At 40.9% G+C, this 26,986-nt stretch overlaps 1 protein-coding gene across 5 annotated transcripts in view; it reads left to right on the forward strand.

The window, feature by feature from the left end:
• Positions 1–26,986, forward strand: part of nav3 (neuron navigator 3) — a 126,987-nt gene that overhangs the window by 23,051 nt on the left and 76,950 nt on the right. For all 5 annotated transcript variants that reach the window (XM_058077401.1, XM_058077403.1, XM_058077404.1 and 2 more), the window contains exons 2-3: positions 15,941–16,058; positions 18,107–18,159. In XM_058077401.1, the coding sequence (XP_057933384.1) occupies positions 15,941–16,058; positions 18,107–18,159 (171 nt within the window). The remainder of the gene's footprint in view (positions 1–15,940; positions 16,059–18,106; positions 18,160–26,986) is intronic.

The raw sequence follows: 26,986 nt of genomic DNA on the forward strand, positions 1-26,986 counted from the left end.
ACAGCCTGCAAAGCTACACAAGACGTTGCTCATGATTTTACTTCCCACCGTGTGACACCAGGGGCACAAAGATACTTGTATTGCTAACATATTCCGGTGCTTATTCTGAAATGGTGTGCGTATTTATGAATTTCCTTTCCACATCTTGTAAAAACATTGCTTCATCCAGTTCATTTTTACACACAGTAGGCAGTAGATTGCACATTATATGCTCATTTATATACATTTTGGGCATATCTTTTTGCACAAAATTGGATTGGAGTGCTGCCAACATTGGGCAGCTGCGGTTCATTCAGAAAAACATGAATACAAGGGTTAAAGCAAAGCTGGATAATAATGGTACCCACATTAAATATTGTGCCACAATTTCGACACTTGTGTTGCCAGGTGTAGTGAGGCAATTCCAGTGGATAGTATATCTATACTGCTTTCCAAGCTGTACACTGAATACTCTGGATTCATTTATTCATTCATTTTCTACCATTTATCCTCACGAGGGTCGAGGGTGCTGGAGCCTATCCCAGCTGTCTTCGGGCGAGAAGCAGGGTACACCCTGGACTGGTGGCCAGCCAATCACAGGGCACATATAGACAAACAACCATTCACACTCACATTCATACCTATGGACAATTTGGAGTGGCCAATTAACCTAGCATGTTTTTGGAATGTGGGAGGAAACCGGAGTACCCGGAGAAAACCCACGCATGCACGGGGAGAACATGCAAACTCCACACAGAGCTGGCCAAGGGTGGGATTAAACTTGGGTCTCCGAGCTGCGAGGTCTGCGCGCTAACCACACAGTCACCGTGCAGCCCCTACTCCGGATTAAGTAATAATAATTTTTCACCATTCATCCAACATATCCATAATTTTTCTAGTCAATTTGTACAACAATGACAGGCCCCCGCTAATCCAATCAAGCTACCTCATGCATGTCCAAAGGCTTTTGACCTGCAGTGTGTAACTGACAGCACAATGTGTTGCTCACCCCGGCGTCATTATATCAAAGCATCCACTCGTGCACCTCAGCAAACACCAGCTGGGTAGTTTTGCTTCAGCGGATAATAAACTTTAGGTAATTATTTTTTCTCCTCTGCTATTTCTATCTGCAGGTTATTCGGAAAGAACAGGTTCTCGGTTGTCTTGCTACTATCCCCCCCCCACAACCCCCACCCCAGTCGGGCTGCACATGTGCAGGCTGCTTGGTATTCCCAGCAGGTTGCAGCTCTTGACTAGATACTTAACACTGTCTTGCTATCACCATCTTTGCTCTCCTCTGGGCCAGGAAGATGAGTGTTGATAAAGGACACATTGCTTCCTCCACATCTCATCCATTTTGTGCTTGGATGCATTTCTGCAGGTTATGTTTTAGCACTTGATATGGATGGAGAAGTATTAAGTGTCCGCATGAGCAATATTGAATTGCTTGAACTGGGCATGTGTTTTTAAAACACACACACACACACATGTATATATTAGCTGCAAATCAATTAAATATTTTAGTAAGATTAAATAACATTGAATCTTCAGTAATGGTCATCAATTATTGGCTGTGGATAAAGCTTTTTGCCCATAATGCAATCATATTTTTGCTTTTCCAAGGCTTAGTAGGAGATTTTAAGCTTCATGGGCTGGTTGAGTGATTGACATATTTTTGTAAACATCTCAGGAAGAAGTCGAGATTTTGTGAGGTGCCATGAGGCCTCAGCCTGTATATGTCAACTCTAACTAATTTACACTGACTGCAAAGACTTTAAAAAAGCTTTCACATTTTTCATTTAATTTACCACCCTTGACGTTCCCATTTCTATCCATTTGCCGTGCATATTTGCACACTGCTAGTTGACTTGTATGGCTTTTGCTTTTGCAATAAACAAAAAAGTGAACAGAAGGACACTAATGGTTCTGTTGATATTATCCAAGGTCTTCCTTTTTGGGTTCGACCCCTGAGGTCTCGCTGTTATTCAAGCATCCCGCTGCGTAAGGATGTTAAAACACTCTTTGCAGCTATTAAAGTAGTTTCCTAAAATACATTCAACTCATGCAGATGCATATTGTAAATATAATGTCCTAATTTGGGGGTGTAAATTACTGTAAATTACATTTTTGGCGCCCTCTATTGGTTGTGCTCAATGCATATATCCTCAAAGCATTAGACAAATGGTCAATTAATTGCTAATCATCTCTGCGTCCCTACAAATACAATTTGTTTCATAGCAAACATGTTTGTTTACCAATCTGGCTCAAATTTGTCAGGGGCTGCATGGTGGACAAGTGGTTAGCATGTAGGCCACACAGTCAGGATATCAGGAATACCTGGGTCCACCTGGGTTTCTCTCCGGGTACTCCGGTTTCCTTCCACATTCCAAAAACAGGCATGTTAGGTTCATTGGCACTCCAAATTGTCATAGGTATGACAGCTGGGATAGGTTCCAGCATACCTGCAACACTACTGAGGATAAGCGGCATAGAAAATGGCTGGATGGATGTGCTTGTCAGTCCCTTAAATATTCGTTTAGAATTCTGTGTTGATTTGGCTAAGCATCCCAAAGGTACAGTGAGTGTCAATTGGACTTATGGGGGCAAATTGTAGTGTTTAATAACAGCACCATGTGGTATAGGTGTCTGAAAAAAAGCGAAGAATTCAACACTCTGGGAGTGCATGTGTTTCACCTTTTTAAGTGCAGCTGTTCAGAAGTAGAATAGTTTGTATGGCAGTTGTCTATATTAACTTTAAAGACTGACACGATACAAATAGATACAAATCTATTGGCCATCATTTTCCAAGACCACTTCATTCAATAGAATGGTAAAGCGTCACTGACTTTTTCCGAACCGCTAAGTTCAGCATCGGCTTCTCCATCCATAGTTCATCAATATTTTTCGACTGTGCCTCACCCAGTCTATGCACTTCCTCATCCAGAATTTTTATGGTGCATGTCCCGTTGACTCCAAGTCCAGACGCAGGGCAAATAGACTGGAAAAATGCTCGCCTGTCCAGTCCCAGACATGGCTCTCCGCATCGCTCACGCTCCTCAGACGGAACAAAAAGTTTCCATTGGTCGCTTTCCTTGACCCTTCACATTTAGTTCTGTGATCCACTTCTAAATACCCTCTGTTGTCTCTGACCCCGACAATGAACTGAACTTGCGAGTCCATTAGGAATGGGTCATTAATAATGCTGTCATGCCTGGGTTCTTGTAACCTGATAAGTCTTTTGCTAACCTCCTGTGGTTGATGGTTGCAGTAACTAGGGAGGCTCATAGGTACGCCGGCTAGAAGCATTTATGGGAAACTGTTTTCAGACGTATCCTTCAACCATGCATCTTAAATTCCCTTAACGGAAAACGCAAGGCTGTCGGGTACATGGAGGGGAAAAGATGATGCCACCTCTAGTGATCTTGACAAGCCTCTTCTCAGCCGAGGTGCTTTTTACCCCGAAGGGTGCAAGCAAACTCTCCACTCAGACGTTGAGAACTTTTGCGCTTCTTGTTTAGTCGAAGCTAACCAAGCCTTTGTGGAAGTGGAACAATACAAGGCAGGAGATAAAGAGCAAAATCACAAAGCACTGGGAATTCTGGGGGATTTGTCAGCAGGTCAAAAATAGCTGCCCTTGTTTTCTTACACTCTGAGTGGAAATCCTGTAGGTCGGATCGTTAAAAAAAAGTACCACCCTATTTCCTTCAGGTTCTCCCTCATTAACTTTCCTCTTAGCAAAAAGTGTGACAAGTGGACCTAAAAAGCCTACATTTAATTGTCCACTTTCTCCCTAAAAGCCCTTTGGAGATTCATATTATTGCTGTGCAAGCATACATCATTCCATTAACTGCATGGCTACAATAACAGAAATGCAAGACGAATATCACAAGGGAACTTTTCATGGTATTTTCACTGTGAGGCCTGCAATGAAGTGGCAACTGGCTGTTCTCTGGTTACCTCCTGCCTCATTTTCTCCCCTTGGACACACACACACACACACACACACACACACACACACTTTCCGTTGTCTGGATTTGTTTTTGTAGCTGCATGAGAGGAACGCTCGTGCATCGAGTGCAAAGAGCTTTGTGTCACCAGCTATAGTGACCGGGAAGCCCCAGTGTTTGTGTCAATGTGGGCATGTGGTTCCTGTTTCCAGCCTCCATACATCTGTCAAGTCGAGACAACTTCGGCTGAGGAAGGTATCGTTTCTTATAGGAAAGCAACAGGAGGATATCCTGACAGAAAGCAAGAGAAGGTGCGCTTTAACCTCTGCTGTTGACAGCTGGATATTATGGACTGTCTGTCTGTGGCCACCCAAATGATCTTGGTTTGACATTTTAAAGTCATCAAAAAAGCCAATAGAGAGCCTCACTGCAACACTGACACGCGCGGCAAAAATGTGTGACTCACAGTCTGTTGGCGAGAGAAAGTGGGGAAGACATCCAGAGAGCCTGCAAGGAAGACCACATTCCCTGGACTCTGTGACTCAGCAGTAGTCACACGTGATTCAGGGTCGAGTCACGCCGTAAACCCCAACCCGCCTCAGATGTTTAGCACATCCACACACATGCCCTTACAGTAAATATCAAGGCTTGATGGGTGGCAAGCAGCCCACTAAACCGCAGCGTTATTCAACCTGCCGGTTGCATAAGTTGGACTCTTACTGGAATTCTTCATCTGGTAGTGAAGTTAAGTCTGGGGCAAGTGTGTTGGGGAGGGGGTATTTTTCACCTTGTTGGGCAGTGCATTTGTCATCAAATCACCTTGTGTAAGAATTAGAAGTAACCTACCGCAACTTTTACTGAGGCATATTTTACATTAGAAAAATCTCGCATAGCACAACCAATGATGTACTTTTCCTGATCCTGTCCATCCTGGTCACTCCCAATGAAAACCTCAGCATCCTCATCTCTGCTACCTCCAGTTTTGCTTCCTGTCTTTTATTTGGTTCGGAAAAAAAAACAAAAAAACAATGGGGGAATCAGTTAGATGATCCTCTGTTCATTTTGGAAGGTCATCGTCTTACAACATAGATATTTATACGAGGTTTCATTTGACTGAGAGAAGGATTTGGGTCCACCTATCTTCACGTACCACCAAATCCTGAAGGTTTGAGGCTGTTGCTTGGCAACTCAAAGTTTGAGCTTACTCCACAGATTTTCTATGGGATTAAAGTCCGTAGACTGTCGGATATTGCTGTTGAGTGCTATTATGTACCACTGTACTGAGTAAATTTGTAAGGATTTCTGAGGATAGAATTGTGTTTGCACAACAGGAGGAAGGGCTGCTGGCTTCCTTGAACTTGATGACAGCCCTATTAATCCCCAAACCTGACAGTCAAGGTCCCGACCTCCCGCTGATTTCATGCCCAGCGATATACACACCACCCGGTGTAATAAATAATGAAATGCTTTACAAAGGAAGGAAGGAGCATTGTAACAGAGTTGAACTGTCAGTAGTCAAATTGTGTCATGAGTTGCCTCTGTGAAGCATTTGGCAGTGATGCTGTGCAACTGTAGAGCTTTATTCTGTGGAAGAAAGGATGAAAATACATTCAAGCTGGTGAGTGTGATTCTCAACCTTCCTTGCTGTGAGGCAACTGCTCTCTTGCACCCAGGAACTGTCTGCACGAGAAAATAAAACAACAATAAATCAAAGTCTGACACTGACACGAGGTAAACTACTTTTGATTTGCGACATTTTTGAGAAATCTTACAGTTTGATTACAGTCTGGTTGCAGTGATGATTAAAGAGATATTTCATGCATCCTGCAGTTTAAAGTGAAAGGCAGCTTCTTCTAAAGCTGGGTCAGTGCAGTAGAGCCCCCAGCTGGTTTCCCTGCAGAATGCACATGATCAGGGCAGGATGGATGCAGCAACCTCTGTGATTCATAGCTGGAAATCATAGCTTTTTATGTAACACTGATGACTCTTTTCGATGTTTTTACCGGTACTTTAATTTTACAAGGGATCTTCACAAGGGTCTTTTATACTAATTAAAAACAAATAATAAGAACATCATTTATGTAATGTACTGTATGTTTCAAGGCTTGCATTAAAGCTAAAATACCCAAAACACACACATATCTGATGTCTGCAGTTTGAAAAATTCATGTCTTAAAGCCTACAGTCAAAGTGAAAGTCTGCCAGGCCTGTAATCAATGGAGCGATCAATTGTCACTTTGTTTAGCCACAAGCAGATGGCAGCAGACAAGCAGATATGATATGTGCTGCATGCATAAAGGATCTAAGTAGTAGAAGCTGTTTTGATTCTTTATTAACCCACTGAGTGCCTGACAACAGCCTTCTTTGGTCTTCCTCATGTTGTAATGTCATCAAAACAGCAGTGTTATCACCATCGGTACAAGGGGATGCTCTTATTATCAGAGGCAGCCACAACTTGTAGCTGAGTCATGTTGATGACCAGGAAGGCAGTCAGATGCTGAGAGGAAGGTGCCGGCGATGACTCACACAGATCACGACCTCCTAATCTGAATTTTATTGCAAGATAACACGAACCCCTTGGCTCGGTACTGTGACGGGCCAACGTCACTGTGGTTGTTTATGATCATGTTTTCTGCACATTTCTCATTACTAATAAAAACCTAGCATGCTTTTTGTGGAAGGGGAGCCTAACCACGTCTGAAGGGTGGACTACAAAGAGGTGTGAGGCATCCGAGAGCAGATAAAAAATACAGTTTTTGCACACCAAATATTTTGTCCGATGTGGTGCAAAGACTGTAAGATTAAAGGGGATCTTATCTCCAGGGATGCAACATCACTTCCTCCTGTCTCCGAAGCAAGGTCAAACAAGACACTGTGACGGCAAAAGACCGCATTTGCAATAATTAATCACTGCTGAAGTTTACGTAAGCATCACTTTGTGACTGATATTTAATCCAGCCATGCAGCAAACAACTGTTGGCTGTTGGGTAAAGCGCTCTATGAAGTAACAGAGCAGCCATCCATCACCATAGGAAGTTCTTCAACTTGCTGTCTGTCTCTGAAGACTATAACCTCATAATTTTGCTTCTGCTTTTTATTAACACAAGGCCTGGATTAGTGTGTGCCTTTTGGAAATCAAACGTGTGAGTACCCTGTGAACTTTTCAGCAAAGGCACAAGAGCGACAGGATATGTATGACAATTGTTCTTGGTGATTATTGTTCCTGCGCGCCATATTTGTAAATGTCAGATCGTAATTCAAAATAGCTAGTGACAATTCATATTTTATTGAAGTGCCATTTTGTTCCTCCAGAGGCAACATTGACTGCTGAAACTCATCCACGTCGATGATGTGTTCACCCTACCGATCATTGAACTTAGTTTTTACTGCCGCTTTGAACTACTGTTATTTCATCCCCTTGGTCTACAAACTTGCTTACATGTGTCTGTTTTTCATTCCCATTCTCTCAATATTTTTTTCCCCTCTGAAACGCATTTGTTCTATTTTGTCTTTAAGCTTTTTCAGAGCCCCCGTCTGCATCTTTCTCCTCTTTTTGGCCTGCTGTGCTACAAGAGCTAAACATTGACACTGAGCACATCCAACATGGATTCTGTGTCCAAACATCTCCCAGCCACATGCAATTATGTCATTTTCTACTCAGCACTTCTGCTAAAGCGACAAAGCGGCTTGGCAGATCATGCAGCGCGTGACACAATGATGACTGAACGTCTTGGCGGCATCGTTTTTGGTCTATTCTCTGCTCTTTGTGGTGATGTCACACAGCAATGCTGGAAATGGGCTTTAAGGCAGCAGTATGTAATAATAACAGCCTATGGTAACAGTCTCTAAATGATTTTGTAATCAGGTTTGTAGATTTTATTACTATTGCGGTCTATGATGTTGGTGGACCAGCCAGGCCATGTCATGTGATGCATTACTGCAGTGGTTTTGGCTTATGCTTTGGGTCTATAGCTTTATGAATGCAAACATCGTGATGCCAAATGAATTCTCCCCAAGCGAGCGAGAGCTTTTCTTTCTGTCACACACACCAGTGACCAGGAAAAAAATGTCATCAAACGTTGAGCAGCTAATACATAATGCAATATCTGTTTTGTGATAGATTATAGTCAAAACATAATGAATTAATTTGCGACTCCATGTTGTGACTCAATCCACTTGTCTATAGGTATGAATGTGAGTGTGAATGGTTGTTTGTCTATATGTGCCCTGTGATTGGCTGGCGACCAGTCCAGGGTGTACCCCGCCTCTCGCCCGAATACAGCTGGGATAGCCCCCCACGACCCTCGTGAGGAAAAGCGGTAGAAAATGGATGAATGAATGTAGTATTTAGGTCACTGGTCACAGTCATGACAGAAAACACTGAGACCTTACCTTACATTACCTGATCTTAACACATGATAGAGTGGAAAAAAGTTATCCTCTCATTCCATGTGGAAGTGGTAAGTTTTTTGCTCTTCAATTAATTCTAGATTGACGAGTTAGCTTGCTAGCTGTCTGGAGTCTGCAGCATAAGAGTTGCGTAATGTGATGTAAACAATGTATAGGACTGTAGAGGTGACTATAAGCATGTTGTTTCATGCCTACAGGGCTGTAATAATGTTATAAACCATATTTAGAAAGTCATTAACAGGTCTTCTATGCTCTTAATATAAAAATATTCCATTTATCAACATTGAATTACGTCTTACATTTGGCTCAAAATGGCACAGTTTCTTTTTAAATAAACTCGAATTTAACCTCGCTAAACTAAAGCTACCTCATTACCGTTACCTGAAATCCATATTTCCCGGCCTTCCAACATCCCTTAATCTTTATGATCAGTTATATGTGAGCGTATTTGGTTTCCCTTTATAAAAACGCAGCAGAATAAACAGGTTAATAAGCTTATGGGATATGGTGAGTAAAGTTTTGGCAGGAAAGTCAAAGGCTTTTTCTTCTGAAAAGAAAAAAATAATTGACATGTTTCCCCATTTATGTTCCCTCATGCATCAACCTGATCAACTATATTTACTCTGTCCACTGATGCATTTAATTTGTGCTTTATCGCTGTGTGCATAGCTGACTTATCAGTTTTGTAAATACAGCTGGACAGATCCACCCGCCATTACCGAATACACCCACACTTTTCCTGGCATTGACAGTTGGCACGGCAACAAAGGCACCCTCTCGTGTCATTGGTGTTTGTTTTCTTAAGTTTCTGTGGCGCATCACATCAGTAACGATCTTCAAGCTGGGAGCCAGCGTGTGAGGGGAAGCTTTGAAATTGTTCAAGTGCCTGCGTAAAGTCCTCACTTGGGTGTTTGCCCACTGCTATTACGTATGCTGGGTTTCCAGTAGGAAGGGGGCCTCTCTATTCCGCTCTCAGGACAAGGTAATGGCGGTTTTTGGAGGGAATCACACGCATCAGACTTGCCCTCGAAGAGGTTCATATCGTTCAAATGGCTTCCAGGTGCATTGTTAATGTACTGGAACGTAGACAAAAGCCATATGCACCTCAGGATTCTGGCAGAAATGTGTTTTTTAGCAGCGTATACTATATGCTTACTGTAAGCCATCATCAGTGTTTGGCAGTTCATCTCTTTAAGTCACCTTAGGAAATGGATTCACGCTTGCATTTCCTCTAGTAGACACACAGCAAGCTACTTTTAGAAGACACATCGCAAGTCAATACAGACCACTTCCTGTCTCTCAGACAATTAAACCAGGGGTGTCCAACCTCTTTCCACACAGAAAAATGAAAGGATACAGGGGGCACTTTCATATGGTACCAGTACCTCTGGATCGCTTTTCAAGAAGCGTGACTAGAGGGTGTGTATAGGGTTGTTATTACGTGCCATTCAGTGTACAACTGGAGCCTGGAGGCTCAAATTGCCCGGATCTGGATCAGTGGAAGACTGAATGCATGGAATATGCTGCGGACCAACACAAAAATAACTGCTGGCCGCTACTGGCCCTTGCGCCAGACGTTGGATACAGCTGAATTTTTGCTCACTTATGTAAGTCACGAATGTTGGTGACAGATTTTTCATTCATTTTCTACCGCTTATCCTGACGAGGGTCGCGGGGGTGCTGGAGCCTATCCCACCTAGAGCGAGAGGCGGGGTACACCCTGGACTGGTCACCAGCCAATCACAGGGTACATATAGACAAACAACCATTCACACTCACATTCATACCTATGGACAATTTGGAGTCGCCAATTAACCTAGCATGTTTTTGGAATGTGGGAGGAAACCGGAGTACCCGGAGAAAACCCACGCATGCACGGGGAGAACATGCAAACTCCACACAGAGATGGCCGAGGGTGGGATTGAACTCAAATCTCCTAGCTGTGAGGTCTGCGCGCTAACCACTTGACCGCAGTGCAGCCCTGGTGACAGAGTTTTTTTTGGTAATTTCAAATATGAAATCTCCATATCTCCAGCCAGGAATGTCTCCTGGCAAGGCTCTATCCAAATTGTTATCATGTCATCACTCGTTTTGTTAATACAGCTTCACGTTGCATTTAATCACATCATGGAATCACGTGAAAGCAAATCCAGTGCCAAGTTTTCCAAGCCGGCATAGCCATAAGAGGACACTTAGCCCATTTTGGACAGCTTTACACCACTAAATGCCCTCACAGTGATTGTATATATGTGTTCAAACTCCCTCAACTGTAGTTAAACTTAATTTATTAGACAGTGTTGGACTAATGCCATGATTAAAAGAGCCCGTTCATTCATTGATGCTGAATTGATGAATACATGTGGTCGCTCTGTCCCAGTACCCCCTGGAGGTTACAGAGTGACACTGCAGCTTCTTTCACAAATACCTGCGCGGCTCTAACCACTGCATTGTGATAAGGACCACTGAAGGCAGACTATCTCCTCTGAGGAAAGCGCTGCTCTGGATTTCTGACAACTACGGAGCAGGTAAAAAAAAGGGGGGGCAGACTTTGCTGAGTGTTGCAAAGGAAAGGAGTTTGTGTTTAATGCTTGAATGGGTGATACTGATGATACTCCATTATGTCAGCATCTCTGAAGATGGGGTTCGTGCTGATGTTTTGCATCTGTTCCCACATTTGATCGAGATTCAGAAAGGGAGCGAGAGAGAGAAGCTAAGGAGCCAAGCAGGCTGAACTCTTACTGTATACAGTGTCACTGAAGAGTCATGAATGGGGCGGATCAGTGAGTCAACGAGTACACACACACACGCACGCACACACACATTCACACACCGCATGTGATGCTTGTCACACAGTTAAGAGGGAACAGGATGAAAGAGAGGGTGCTGACTGGTCACAAAGATCCACGACCTTGGATTGACTTGGATTCGCTTTTGTACTTAAAACAATACAGTGTATCGCCAAACCTTCCAGCAGGTTGCTTCTCAGAGTATCCTGTCACAAATTACTGTTTTTCATCTCTATACAATAAGGCTTATTTCTGGTATTTGAAATCTATTTTTTTTAACTTTAATAATGATCTGGTGTACGTGAGAAAGTGGAAAAGAACATGTTGCTCTCTTTGACCATGGTCATTTATTAATAAGTAGACAGTTTGGGCGACAGGGTTTGCTCCCCTCTGATTTCAGATCAACATTTGCAATAAGTGACTCTTGGAATTATTAGATTAGATCAGACTCAGCTCCCTCCCCTTTCTTTATTCAATGCAATTATAAAATGTATACATAATGATCAATGACCGGATGCAATCAGAGTCGCTGTGTCGAAGTTATTTCTAAGTTTCACTTTTACAACTCACAGCAACTATGCTGCGTTCAAGGAATGTTGATCAAATTGCAAAATCTCAATGCTTGATGAATAAACATGATCACAAATGTAAAAATTGTGCGCTTTTTTAAATAGTAGCATTTGTATACTGTACATTTAATCTGCATTATCACGTAAATTATAGATTATTTCAGTTAGTTATTTCGTAAAGCTTAGGGTTATCACAATTTTTTTGTGTTAAAAAAATCTGTGAATGCTGAGTCACAAATGTGCGGCATCATCTCATTGTGCTTCATTTTACTGTTAGAACTAATATGGTATTACACATCAAAACATAGCTTTGACTTATTTGTTTTCACCCGGCGCAGCCCACTATTTGTGCTTGTGTTGTGCCTTAAATGCAGCCACTAAGCAGTATAAAATAAACAAACCCTCCAGGTTACATTTGTGCAATATGTAACTCCTCAGATTTGTCTTTATTTGTACCGTACTCTCCCTGGAGCTACAGCAGATGCAGTGGCAGCTGGCTGCATCCCCCCCCCTCTTTCCAAATCGATCCAATGGCCATTGCCTCCAAAGGAGACTATAAAAGTGTATGTGAGTTATGGGAGGTGTGCCTAGTTTTTGGTGTGGTAATGTGGAGACTTATGGTAACTATATAGTACACTACTTCCCATCCTTCTGTTTACTTGCTTACAGATGGGATGTAGCATTTGTGGTTGATTCTTTGTTGTGTCTTAATGTAATATGCTTTTATAGCATAATGCACCGGGGCTTGATGGTAATTAAATGATAGATCTTAGTCATTGCAGGGAGGCACAGTATACTGTATTGCCATTGTGGTATCTGATTCTAGGAGAATTAATTTTAAAAATCAGAGTTTTTATTTGGGTCGCTACAGATAATTTTTGTGTTTCCTGAATCTCAAGTCTTATCTTGCCGAAAGAACTTCTCTCATACGCCGACTATAAACACCTCCTCTACCTAGCATTCATTTTTTTCTGTGATGACTACAGTATGTAAATTCTTTCAGTGTACATTTGTGCCGCACTTAGAGCCTCAAAGGGGTTCAGGTCTTATGAATCGCAGCAGCTGTGAAGCTCAGTCTGTTATTGGGGCGACAAAGCATCTCTTATCAGTCACTTTATGGACTCCGGTGAAAGACAAAGAGACCACAAAGAAGTGTGGGTGACGATAGGATGGATTATACAATGTAATGCTCTTCGAAGTTAGTGGTTATGAAATGTCTTGTAAAGCAAATGATATGACATCACTTGTATTGTCTAGATTGCTTATATTGATGTTTGACTTGCATAACATATGACCCATTAAGCATCGTTTCTATCATAGTCTAATTATAGATTGATTACAGTGAAGAAAATAAGTATTTGAACACCCTGCTATTTTGCTATTTCTCCCACTTAGAAATCATGGAGGGGTCTGAAATTTTCATCGTAGGTGCATGTCCACTGTGAGAGAGATAAACTAAAAAGAAAAATCCAGAAATCACAATGCATGATTTTTTAACAATTTATTTGTGTGATACAGCTGCAAATAAGTATTTGAACACCTGAGAAAATGAATGTTAATATTTGGTACAGTAGCCTTTGTTTGCTATTACAGAGGTCAAACGTTTCCTGTAGTTTTTCACCAGGTTTGCACACACTGCAGGAGGGATCTTGGCCCACTCCTCCACACAGATCTTCTCTAGATCAGTCAGGTTTCTGGGCTGTCGCTGAGAAACACGGAGTTTGAGCTCCCTCCAAAGATTTTCGATTGGGTTCAGGTCTGGAGACTGGCTGGGCCATGCTAGAACCTTGATATGCTTCTTACGGAGCCACTCCTTGGTTTTCCTGGCTGTGTGCTTCGGGTCGTTGTCGTGTTGGAAGACCCAGCCACGACCCATCTTCAATGCTCTGACAGAGGGAAGGAGGTTGTTCCCCAAAATCTCACAATACACGGCCCCAGTCATCCTCTCTTTAATGCAGTGCACTCGTCCTGTCCCATGTGCAGAAAAACACCCCCAAAGCATGATGCTACCACCCCCATGCTTCACAGTAGGGATGGTGTTCTTCGGATTGTACTCTTCATTCTTCTTCCTCCAAACACGCTTATTGGAATTATGACCAAAAAGTTCTATTTTGGTCTCATCTGACCATAAAACTTTCTCCCATGACTCCTCTGTATCATCCAAATGGTCATATGCAAACTTAAGACGGGCCTTGACATGTGCTGGTCTAAGCAGGGGAACCTTTCGTGCCATGCATGATTTCACATCATGACGTCTTAGTGTATTACCTACAGTAACCTTGGAAACAGCTCTTTTCAGGTCATTGACCAAGTCCTGTCGTGTAGTTCTGGGCTGATTCCTCACCTTTCTTAGAATCACTGAGACCCCACGAGGTGATATCTTGCATGGGGCTCCACTCCGATTGAGATTGACCGTCATGTTTAGCTTCTTCCATTTTCTAATGATAGCTCCAACAGTGGACCTTTTTTCACCAAGCTGCTTGGTAATTGCTCCGTAGCCCTTTCCAGCCTTGTGGAGGTGTACAATTTTGTCTCTGGTGTCTTTGGACAGCTCTTTGGTCTTCGCCATGTTACAAGTTAAAGTCTTACTGATTGTATGGGGTGGACAGGTGTCTTTATGCAGCTAACGACCTCAAACAGGTGCATCTGATTCAGGATGATACATGGAGTGCAGGTGGACTTCTAATGGGCAGACTAACAGGTCTTTCAGGGTCAGAATTCTAGATGATACACAGGTGTTCAAATACTTATTTGCAGCTGTATCACACAAATAAATTGTTAAAAAAATCATGCATTGTGATTTCTGGATTTTTCTTTTTAGTTTATCTCTCTCACAGTGGACATGCACCTACGATGAAAATTTCAGACCCCTCCATGATTTCTAAGTGGGAGAAATAGCAAAATAGCAGGGTGTTCAAATACTTATTTTCTTCACTGTATGTAGTGTAATACAATGCCTCGTCTAAAGAGAACAATGAGTTACAGGTTGCAAGGTTGCAATGTAAATTTGTGTAATATTTAATAATATGTCTTATAAATAATTAGGGCTGTCAAAGTTAATGCGTTAATGACGCGAAAACAGTTTCCTTTAATGGCAGTACTTTTTTTGACACACTCCTCGGCCGTGGCTGAAGTCCAGTGTTGTGCTAGCATTAGCGATTTAGCATCAAACTAGCTAGGGGAACATTTTCAACATCTCGGTAAAACATACGTACATTATAGCGATGTGAATAAGCTGTTTTGTATAAAACTATGGCAGGAACAACATCAAATGAAAAGCTTTTGTATTAGATGAACGTTTGGGTGAGTTTAAGTGGGTGAGTTTAAGAGCTAATATGCTAACAATAAAAGAAAATAGTAATACAAAAATATGCTTGCTGACTCTATTGCTTTAAATAATGGGACATAGTTCCAAAATTTATACCCACTTACATAAAATTTGATGTAATTATCGTTGTTAACGGTGTGTAATGTAACGACTAACGGTTCAACGTTTTGACATCATTTTCCAGTCATATGTCATTGTGGGCGAGGTTAAGAGCTAATATGCTAACAATAAAGGACAATAGTAATACAAAAATATGCTTGCTGACTGTATTGCTTTAAATAAAGGCCCATAGTTCCAAAATTGATATCCTCTTACATAAAATTTGATGTAATTATCGTTGTAATAGCACATTGACTTGTTCACCACAAAGATTTCCCCTACTTATTATAGATGAAAACATATTTCTATCTGAGAAAAAATGTGATTAATTCTGAGATTCTGTGATTAATCACAATAAAATATTTTGACAGCCCTATTAATAATATATTAATGTTATGTTTACAATACTGAATGCCGAGCTGTGTACTAAAAGTGGCCCCCAGGACACTTTTTGGACACCCCTGCCTTATTGGCTTATTTGGACAGTGAAACAGGAAATGATGTTGCACTATAAAACATTAATAGCGAATGCCTTAAGAATAGTCACCATTCTTTATCGGGCAATAATTGAGATGAAAAGAGCAAGAGTTGAGTCATAACGGCTGACTCCTAATGACTCACTGTGGGGCTATAAAATATGCACAAACAAGTCACTCCTAAAATGTTTGTGTCTGTTTTCATACACCAAACCAGCATGGCTTTAGGATTCTACTTATTGTGTCACAATTTTAGTCAGTGAACACGTGCTTTGTTTGGATACAGTAGTGGAGCAAATTGTGCACACATGCTGTACTTAATGTTGGACCTATTCTGTGTTTTCAGATTTACACAGACTGGGCCAATCACTACTTGGCCAAGTCTGGATGTCCACGCCTCATCAAGGACCTGAGCCAGGATGTCACTGATGGAGTCTTGCTGGCACAGATCATCCAGATAATAGGTACACACAGCACACACACATTGCATGAAGTGTATGTCCTACGTGTGTGCTTCTCTTTCTGCTACTTTTATGCATTGCATGTATGGCATGGAAGCATAGACCTACCCATGCTCGTGTTTATGAAGTATAATATTTGGGCCACACCACAGCTGTTGTGGTTGCAGTTTGGGGTGCAAATCTACCCCCAAAAGATATGACAAATAATAAATATTATAATAATATTATAATATTATAATAATAAATAAAGCAAATATACGTATAATAAAATACTGACAAAACTGCCCTATATCCCAGACAATTCAGTTAATTGTTGTGCAAAATCCTACTAAAATGAGCTTCCTTTATTCTGTCACATTTTATCTCTCCCTCCTTTCAGGTGCTCTACTTATCCTCTTCCTCCCTTAAGTTTGCACTTTTTCTAGGTCTTCTTATTTTGTCTTTTCTTTTTTTTGCTTCATGTCTTTGCCTGTGTGTGGCTTTTGCCCAAATCCTGTTATCTCTACTTTTGGGCAAGAGCAAAACTCAGCAAAAGTTGTTATCGACAACAATGATAAGTTAAAGGAATTGCTCATTCATTGATCTAACACAGTGCATGTATGCAGGTTGCAAGCAAAACACATTGTAAACTCACCCACTCACCCAAAGTGCTTCCTAAGTATGAACCATAAAAGGAGGGAAGATTTATTAATAAATGGCCGCTGTTTAATGGTTGACTATTAGTCCAAAAATATTGAATGACAAGGTAAATGTAGTATTTTGGTGACAAGACATCAGCAATGTTACATCGATGACATTACATTTCCTTCACACTGCATGTCTGACATGACAAAATGGGGAAAAACAAGCTCTTTTCTCATTCCGTGTGGAAGTGGTAATCTTTTTTTACTTCTTACTTTGTCCTTCTTCCCCTCTCCGTTTGAAGCACTTTCTTAAGTTCAGAAGAAATAAATTGGAGGGTAACTTGTCAGCTCGGTAGGTTGCTAAATGCTATGAGTTTCTTGTGGCCCTGCATTGATCCTGTAGCCTGTGCATTACAGTTGGGCAAAGTGGTGTCAACAAAAAAAAGTAGTACAAGTGTAAAGGTGACTATACGTAGGGGTGTTATTTGTGTCTACAGGGCTCTAATAATGGTACAAATTGTATTTAGAAAGTCCTTAACTGTTTTTTATGCTCTAACAATGAAAATATTCCATGAATTAATATTGAATCATACTTCACATTGATTCATTTATCGTTGTTTCCAATTAATCACACTACACGAGGGACAATTGTATACTGTGTAAACATGGGTAAATGAAGGTCATAGTTGAGTAAGACTAGAACATCCAAAGAATACAAATACATACTCCATAGATCCCGTCACGTCTAGGAGAAATGTATCAACTGATCACAAGGACCATGATGCTCAATGACACTTGTTTAGTTGTGCGATAGAGGAGAAAGTCTGAGAGTTATGATCTTTCAAGCTCTTCACTTGGGTTCTAGATTGGCTCAGATGAAAGAATTTTGGACCATCCGTTGACAGGTTTCATTACAACTGGGAATTTGAGTAATTATTTGTTTACAGTTATAAGCAATTCCGGTGTAAACCCAAGTTACTAAACAAGTTATGAATAGATAACTTTTCTTTATGCCTCCATCACTGCTTCTTTTTGTCTTGCCACGTTTCTTCTCCATTACTGCCATCTGCCTTGTCACGGATGCTGTCCATCTCCCTTAATCTGTCGTTTTCTTCATCCTCTGTCATACTTCCTTGAACTCTCTCGCTCCCTCTCTTGTTGCATTGAAACTTTACCCTCCCTGCATGCCCCCAAACAGACAATGAGGCCAAGCTGGCCTGTCAGTAATTCTCTGGCAGCAGCTGACGAATTAGGCAGCTTTTGCTTCCCAGACGCCTCGTGCGCACACTCACACACACACACACACACACACATACACACATACACACACACTGCACTTTGCCAGCAGAGGTTCTCTGCTGCATTCGTGCACCTGAGCTGGACGATGGGATGGATAGTAAACATGTCTTCACTTCCTCTCTCCTGCAGCGAATGAGAAGGTGGAGGACATCAACGGCAGCCCCCGGAGTCAGACACAAATGGTGAGTGTTATCTTTCATTCAGTGTTTTATAAGGACAGCATTATGTCGGCTGCGCAGTATAATGAGATCAAATGTATGACTTTTGTCAATGAAAGAATAACAACGACTGCATGAGATGGGGAAAATTTAAACATGTCACTATATATCATGATGTGCAATAGACAAATGTAATACTGCTATGTATATCATGGGTGTCCAAACTTTATACATTTTGTAAAAAGGCTAAAAAACTTTATGGATATAGTGTATCTGTATGACCCATTGAGCCTTATCTCTTTGCATTGTGTCTGTTTTGCTCTATTTTTTCCCATTTTTGCATTTTTTTGGTTGTATTTTATTTCAGTACTAAACACAGTGGGCGGCAGATTTGCCCCAAGCACCCCTGACGTATAGTTCAGGCTAATGTTTTGTTTTTTTTTTAAACATATGGATCACCTTTGAGCAGTTTAAACCTTGAAAATGTCTTCATTTTCACAATTGTACCTTCTGGCTGCCATTCAGCGTGCTGTTTAGTTAATGAGACTTCATACCCGCTTATTTTCATCACAGTGAGATAATTACCCCTGATTTAACTAGAGTTGACTAAGTGTTTATAGGATGTTGGTTTACTGTGGCATCTCTACTGCCACCGCTAAAGTAAAAAAAAAAAAAAGACAGCATGAGGGAACTTGATCCCACGAGTTTAAAGTTGAAAGTATTTTACTGCACCCTGCTATAACAGCTGTCCAATAATATACGTGTTGGTATATTTCCTCAGTGGTCTTCCAGACAGGAGACATTGACGCATTTGATTTAAGCTTAACATCTGAAGGAAATCTGGGATTCACTCCAAAAGAAATGCACTCGAATGTGTCGTACAATTGATTTCACAGAATCTGTGCCGTTTTCAGCTATTTGGACTCGTGACTCCACGGTGAGTCCAGCTGTGGTGGAAGTCAGACTCAGTCAATGCATTAGGAAACCACACTGAAGAAGGAGGAAGGAAGAGGGAAGGTGAAAAACTGGGAAGCTTGTAATGTTGCTAGGAGAGTTTGATGTGTCAAAGCCAGTTTCCTGGAGATAAACACAGTAAAGGTGAAGTATACTTCAGGGTCTTGAATGACGTTAGGTTTCAGCATTGTGGCGTTGGAAAGGACTTTATCATTGTGGATATGTTGTTTTACTCTTTGTCTCAGCCACTCAGTAAGGCCACTGATCCCCCACCTGCTCCAGACAACAGAAGGGCCAGCCAGCTTGGGAATGTTAACTTTAAGGAAGCATGGTTGCTCGTAGTATGGGCACAAAAGGAGGGAAAACAATTGACGCACTCTTCAACACGTACATCTGCAATAATGAGGCTCTCTGAAAGTCGTTTGGAGTATTTACTATATTATAAAACTACATAAGTGTACAATTGGCTACCACCATTGTGACAAAGTTGCCATTATCTTGCTACTTATACTTTTGTTTTGTTGCAAGATATTTAGACAATAATGGCTGTGTATTGAGTGTTTTTCAGTGAAAAGAATATATATATATATATATATACATATATATATTATATATATAGTATATAAAAGCTGTACACTGGTATTGTCAATACAGATACTTTTTACTTGAAATCCTTGCGAGATTTTATAATTTAACAAGACAAAGTAACAATATCGCATTGTACTACATACAATTGTTTGAGCTAAATAAGTCAGTAGTGCTAAATAAGTAAATAAAAGCAAAAATTATGAGATCTAGGGTATCAAGTGTGGTCCGGGGACCATTTGTGGTCCGCAGCTGTTTCTTTGTTGACATGTGGCACATTTTAAAAATAGAATAGAATCAATCTGACAGGAAAAACAAATAAATGTTGTATGGCACATTTTAAAAATAGAATAGAATCAATCTGACAGGAAAAACAAATAAATGTTGTAATATTATGAGAAAAAAATAACGTCATATATATAATTTTATATGCATGTTTATGCATTAAAATGTCCCTTCAATGCAATGCAACCAGAAAGATGCAGGTCAAGCTCTTATAAAACACTTACACTTTTTTTCAGCTTAAAACTGTACCATACATGCTCTCTTCTATTGTGGAGTTGCATCAACACCACTTTCTGCCTCTCGTGCATAAAAGACGTATAAATGTGTATTTGGTAGTGAATGAGTTAATATATTTTAGAGTGTAATCACTCACAGGGTGGTCAGAGCTCCTCCGCGCCAAACTGTCATCCAACCATGCTTTGTGCACCGGAAGAGAGGAAAAAACAGTTCCCACAAAGTTTGAAACAGACAATGTCTACAACAAAAGTCAGTTTGGACCGCACCAGTCAGTATATGCTGAAACATTGAGACCTTAAAGGGTTTACAGGTCTGTGCCTGATTGTTTATTGATTAAACGATGTCCCAAGACTTATCCACATGGTGTGAAATGACATGGTGATGACACATGAATATATAACAACAATACAGCACAGTAGCAACCACAGCTTGGGGACAGATCAGTCTAATTCAGTCATGCTCCGCCTCTCCACCCCCCCACCGCCAACCTGGTTCTTATCCAACTGGGAGGTCTCTGCAGGTGCGGGGAGTGGACCAAGGCCAACTAAGCAGCTGCATCAGTGCAGTCTTGCACGCTACAAGTGTGGTAGAGACTTCTCAGCTAATCTTTTAATACGTTATGATTTCCTGCAGTACAGCAAATAGTCACTGAAGAAGTATTGCTGTCTGCCACAAAGCAGGTCAGATATATAGCTAATAGATTCATTATTTTTGTTTGAGCTTTGACCTCCCTGTTCTGTACCATACAACACCCGGGTTTATGTATTTCTTGACAAATAATTGAAAACACCCCAATCCTCCCATCCTTTAACTCAATTATATAGCCTTATATTACTATGAGTTTACATTTACATACACAGGTATGAAATCACCAACAGTACAAGCAGTAAATGATTATTATGAGAGAATAAACAAAGCCTAGCTGTGTATTTTTATGGAAGTAGTATCAATATAATGAACAATATAGTTTCTCAATATTAGTTAAGGCTGGCCACCAGTCCAGGACAATTAAATGTGATTAATTCTGAGTTAACTACAGGCCCAAAATGTGATTAATCACGATCAAATTTGTAATCAATTAATCAAAGCCCTAACAATATCCCTGCGTCCGTGCAAAGTAGGGCAATGATAAGCCTCCTCTTTTTCTTTCGGCACTGAAAAATACAGACAAAAACACAACATTCATAGGGTCATGGGGGTATGCTGGAGCCTATCCCGGCTGACTTCATTGGCTGGACAGAGTTTGTCATTGTTTTACGAATGAGAATGGTAGGGCAGTGCACTCTTGTGTCATTTAATTTTTTAACATGTGGACACCCAGGCCGTAAAGAAATGATTATCTCTTTAGTCTTGGATGGTGTAAGTAGCATATTATGATATATTATGATATGAGGATGAATAGTCGCCCTCTGTACTATTGCTTTGTCAAGCATTGAATTAGTACTTACATTATAATTGTTTGTGCTTTCCCTATGATAGTAAAATGATAAATGAATCTCATACTGTATGGATATAAACGCCTTTGTACGTGCAGACCTCCATACACTTAATAATAAATAATAATAATGAATAACAAATGTGTACATTGTTTTTGTTGATGGGCATTTTTTCTATGAGGTTTCCAGCTCATTGAATGGCAAGCAGGGAATGGCAAAAGAGCCTTATTCAGCATTACAGCAGAAAATATTAAAAGTCTCGCTACACTAATCCTACTCATTACAGACAGACATCGTTAGAAAACCATGCAGGGCTTCCCGGGAATACAGATGAGTGTGCAGTTTCATTTTCCCAGTTTTATGCATGTGTCTTTTGTTTCAAGCAGCCTCAGCAAAGTGCAAAAAAAAAAACAAACACATGTCACATCGTAAATGATGAATACCGTTCCATAAATGAAGCGATGCAGCGTCTGTCAGAAAGGGAGACTTAGGCGAAATTAGATTGAACAACTCATCGCTTTATGTTCAAGTCTGACACATTTATAGTGTGCCGTGGATCATAATAAAATCAAGCACTTAAAGAAGAAGGAGGAAAAGACATGTCTGCATTAGTGATGGACGTGTGGAATGACCACCAGCTGCATCACAGATTGGATTTCACTCGGAATACACTACTCACAGAAAGTTAGGGGTACTTATTTAGTTTTTGTACAACTTGCTGTTCTCTAACACAACAGGAGTGATTTGACGATGTCCGATAACATATTATTGGCATAATAATGAGCTATCGTTTATATTTTTCTATCAATAATGATATCGGCGTGTGATTGAGGACATGCTCCACACAACAACAAGCTGCTAGCTCAGTATGATTGTGGTCTGGAATTGTTTCCATGTTTCGCCTTCGGATTGTAAATATGTAATTTGCAGTGACATGTGCCATTGCAGCCTGGTAATCCCAGAATCGGGGTTTTGAGTTTTTCTTTGCCCAGATGGGGGTTCAGATCAGGGGATGTTGTCGATGGTTACCAGCCCTTTGAGACTCTTTTGTGGGGTTATAGGACCCTATAAATAAACTGGACTTGACTGGTTATTCAAAGCAGTCATGAGGCATTTTGCTTTCATACTTCTGTTTTATTTTGTTCATGTTGTATTCAAGTGCTTAATGATTCCAGGTTATACATTTCTGGTTTCATACTTTGCACTTTACTTTGGTCTTGTTTGTTCCACATAGAAAAGTCGGTCATGACTTTTGTTGAGGCAAAATGAATATGTATTTTTTCTAAAACTTACCTCACAACTTACCACCCTGCAGTGTATGACTTATTTTACAGTGTTTATTTGTGAAATGTGCCTGGTGGCATCACAGTAAAAGAAGCACAATGTGTTCATTCATTACACAACATGTGACCTGACATTAGTTCGAGGGAAGACCTGCTGCCTTTATCTGTATTGGAAATGAAGTGCTGGACATTGGCTATTGGTAAGAAAACTAATATCGACCTCTCTACTTTTAGTGAAAATGCACAGTATTGGTCGATTTATGGATTACACACCAGTTGTGAATGATGAACTTAAGTGATCTTAAATGTTTGTAATTAAACTTTTATCTTGGCTGTATGAGTTGAAAAGATTAATACGCTCTACAAGTTTGATGAACAGCAGTTTAAAACTATAACTAGTCATCTTGACTCAAAATATAATGGACATTGTGAACACTGGCTGCAAAGTGAGACCGTCTGAGGCCAAACGAATCATCTGTATGAACATCCACATTGAACTGAACCCACTGACATCAGCAAGCAATAGCACTAAGTCGCCTGGCCTCTGCAGCAGGTTTGGTCTAATTGAGTCTAGTGTTTCTTTGAGACTGTAAAAGCCCACCGGTCTCATCTGGGCCCCATCTGTGGCGGCACGCACACCACTCCCAACAAGAGGACAAATGGCACCAACTTATTTTTCAACATCCAGATGCGTCATCTCCACCACTGCTCATTAATAACCCCATACTACCAATTGATCATGTTCCTGGTTTGAGTCCCAGACCTGCAACTGGCATCAAGTCCTCAGGTTGTTTACAGCAACCTGGCTTGTTTGGGGGAGAAAAACGGCGACAAATGGATGGCGCCGGAAACATCACGGTGTTTGGAAAGCCTGAAAGGTGATTGGCAGTCAGCGGTCCGAAGAGGGCAGAAGCAGATGGCCAGTTTTTGACTGCTGAAACTAAAGCTGTTTGGGGAATTGAATTACTTTGAATTTCTTGCTCACAGTCTCCATGCGGTGATGATGTTGTCGCCAGATATCTATAAGTCAATATGTAGTTGTCAAGGGAAGCGTTTTCACCTCTGCCAGATGTTGAGGTCGCAACTAAACTGCTAGTTTGAAGGAAAAAATAAAGTCCTATGATCCACTAGTCATCCACTTTGTTTCCACATGCAACAGCTGTTTCAGCAAGAAGCTCACAGGACACTTTACACCCCCCATTTTTGAATGCCCCAGTGGTACCCCTCCACAAATAGACAAACCAATGCTAGGAGCGTAACCGAGGACTCTATTTTCATCTACAGTATACACTGTATATATTATATATATATAAAGTGGATATCAAGGTTGTGCACAAGTTAAATATCCCAGGAGTGTGAATACACTGTCTCTAAATAGAGCCAAAAAATAGTTCAATGCCTGTTCAAACTTTTAGACTCCATATAATCCTGTAATGTGTATCGCTCACCACCTTCAGGCTTTTAAGAAAAGTTTTTGCTCCTCCACAGAAGTTGGAAGTTACTGCAACAAACCACCTCTGCACCAAGTTTGCTGGATGCAAACATACACAAATAGCTAGCAATTTAATCCATAAATGCAAGAAGTCTGAATGATATCAAATATTTATGTACCCAGGAATGTTGAATGAGCCTATGATGTATGTGCAGAACACCTGCGGTCATACAGTACTGGAAACAATGACACCTGGCGGGTTTGGTTCAAAAAGGAAAATGAGATGCTCTGCATTTCATAGTTTATTCATGCCTTAAATTATTAAATTTTTAAAGTTAAATTATTATAGCTATGGTCATTTTGTATTGTTGTTTTTTTTTTTTTGACTGTTAAAGGAAACTGGAATACCTGGAGAAAACCCATGCATGCATATGCAAACTCTACACAGAAAATACCCAAATGGAAATTCAAACCCAGATCTTCCCAATCTCCCAACTGTGTCACCAACATGCTAACCACTAAGCCATTGTGCTCCGCTTGTCCGACCTTGAGCAGGTCTCTGTGTGTGAGTGACAGGAAGAAAAGCTCAGCCTCTTGTTGAGAAAACCCGTTTTGGTCGCCTAGTTTTGCATGTATAATAGATGATTCCCCTGGTTGATATTTTAGTATTATTTACTCTATGGGGCTGTACGGCGGCGGAGTGGTTAGCGCGCAGGACTCACTGCTTCAATTCCACCCTCGGCCATCTCTGTCTGGAATTTGCATGTTCTCCCCGTGCATGCGTGGGTTTTCTCCAGGTACTTCCTCCCACATTCCAAAAACATGCTAGGTTAATTGGCGACTCCACATTGTCCATAGGTATGAATGTGAGTGTGAATGGTTGTTTGTCTATATGTGCCCTGTGATTGGCTGGCGACCAGTCCAGGGTGTACCCCATCTCTTGCCGGAAGACAGCTGGGATAGGCCCCAGCACCCCTGCGACCCTCGTGAGGATAAGCAGTTGAAAATGAATGAATGAATTTACTCTATGGCCCTGAACATAACACGACTCCTGTTTTTTAAGAATATTTTATTAATCATCTTTCTTGAGTGACATTTCTTTTCGATTGGATCTCTTGTGTTGCAGCTGCATCCCTCCAGGTGACTGGTGTTAATGACAGGAAGAAAAGCTCTGATTCTCTTGGAGAAAAGCCTTTTTGACACACCTGTTGTTTTGCATGTATAAATCCCGAGACCAGTTAAGACTTGCCTGTAGCTCAATTGCAGCTTTCTAATCACTGACTATAACCGAAGAGCATGGCCACATGTCGTTAGAGAAGCAAAGAACTGTTATGTTTAACTCTGGAGCAATGAAGGATGGCCAACTTTTTTCATCTGCTGCAGAGTGACTGCAGTGCAACAGCTGCAGACCCCCTCGCATGCATCCAGTATAAACTTGCAGTGAGTGTTGCAATGTCGGAGTAATACTATCGCATCACTTCCTTTGTCGCTAATGTTCCTGACACAGAGACCGAAATGAAGCCATCACATACGACTCGGGAGACTGTTGTGATTATGACATGCTTGATATTCTGTGAAATGAGAAATGAGTGACAGTTGTTTGCTGTATTTTGATCGTTTCTCATGCTTTTGTCTCTTTTAATTCACTGTCCATCCTCTCCGATGGCAGGTAGCTTACTCACAACCAGCCATGTCTGAGACACTGTTTGCTTCTCCACTACTCTGCCTTTAGTAAACCCTGCGGTGCAAAACCGCTTATGTCTCAACAAGCGTCACCCTCATTTATTACTCACAGACACAGCAAATGATTAGCACTGAGATTTAACAAAGATATTATTTTGTCGCTATTTTGCTTTGTGGTTGTCTGCATATTTTGCCTTTTCACCATCACTGGCACCCTTTGGTGGTGGCATCCAAAAAGTGTTAAGAATAAGCAAAATTTGAGTCTCACAAAATGTATTGCTATGATAGGTTTTCTGCTCTGAATGTACTTAATGTTGTTTTAACCTTGATCTATACCAAGTAAACACAGGGCCGAGTATTTTGTGATTTTTCCCTTTAATTTGTTGATCAGAATAAAACACAGCATTTTTGAGATTTGAAAAAGTGTCTGAAATGAAGTGGGGAAGAAGAACGAAAACACTAAAACCTTACCACTTTCACACGAATTGAGAGAAGCACTTTTTATTTCCACTCGGTCTCAGCCATTGCATGTCAGTTTTATTCATTTATTTATTCACTTTAGTGTCCAATGAGATGTCTAAGGTGATTATCATATTATCATATATCATATATTATCATTATCATCACCATATCCGATGCTATTACTATTTATTGAGACAGCCACCCCTATTGGGCCTTATTTAAGTATTTACATGCAAAAGTTCCAAGCACTCTCTATATACCCTTCAAATATCACAATAATCAGTTGCATGTCAATTAAAAGGTGATGCCTCTTTGTGGGTATTTTTCCGCTTGCATCATTCATTCTTGGTCAGGGGGTTATGCAAACAGTCATCTTAAAAGTCAGCAGCTTAACCCTGCAAGACCCTTTTGGGAGCTGAACCCAGACACTACTGGCAACCAAATCTGTTGGCTGTCAACACTAATGCCATCCATCATGTTTACCTACGCAGAAC

The sequence above is a fragment of the Doryrhamphus excisus genome, chromosome 7, assembly GCF_030265055.1.
Source record: "Doryrhamphus excisus isolate RoL2022-K1 chromosome 7, RoL_Dexc_1.0, whole genome shotgun sequence".
In the NCBI taxonomy this organism is placed as follows: Eukaryota; Metazoa; Chordata; class Actinopteri; order Syngnathiformes; family Syngnathidae; genus Doryrhamphus; species Doryrhamphus excisus.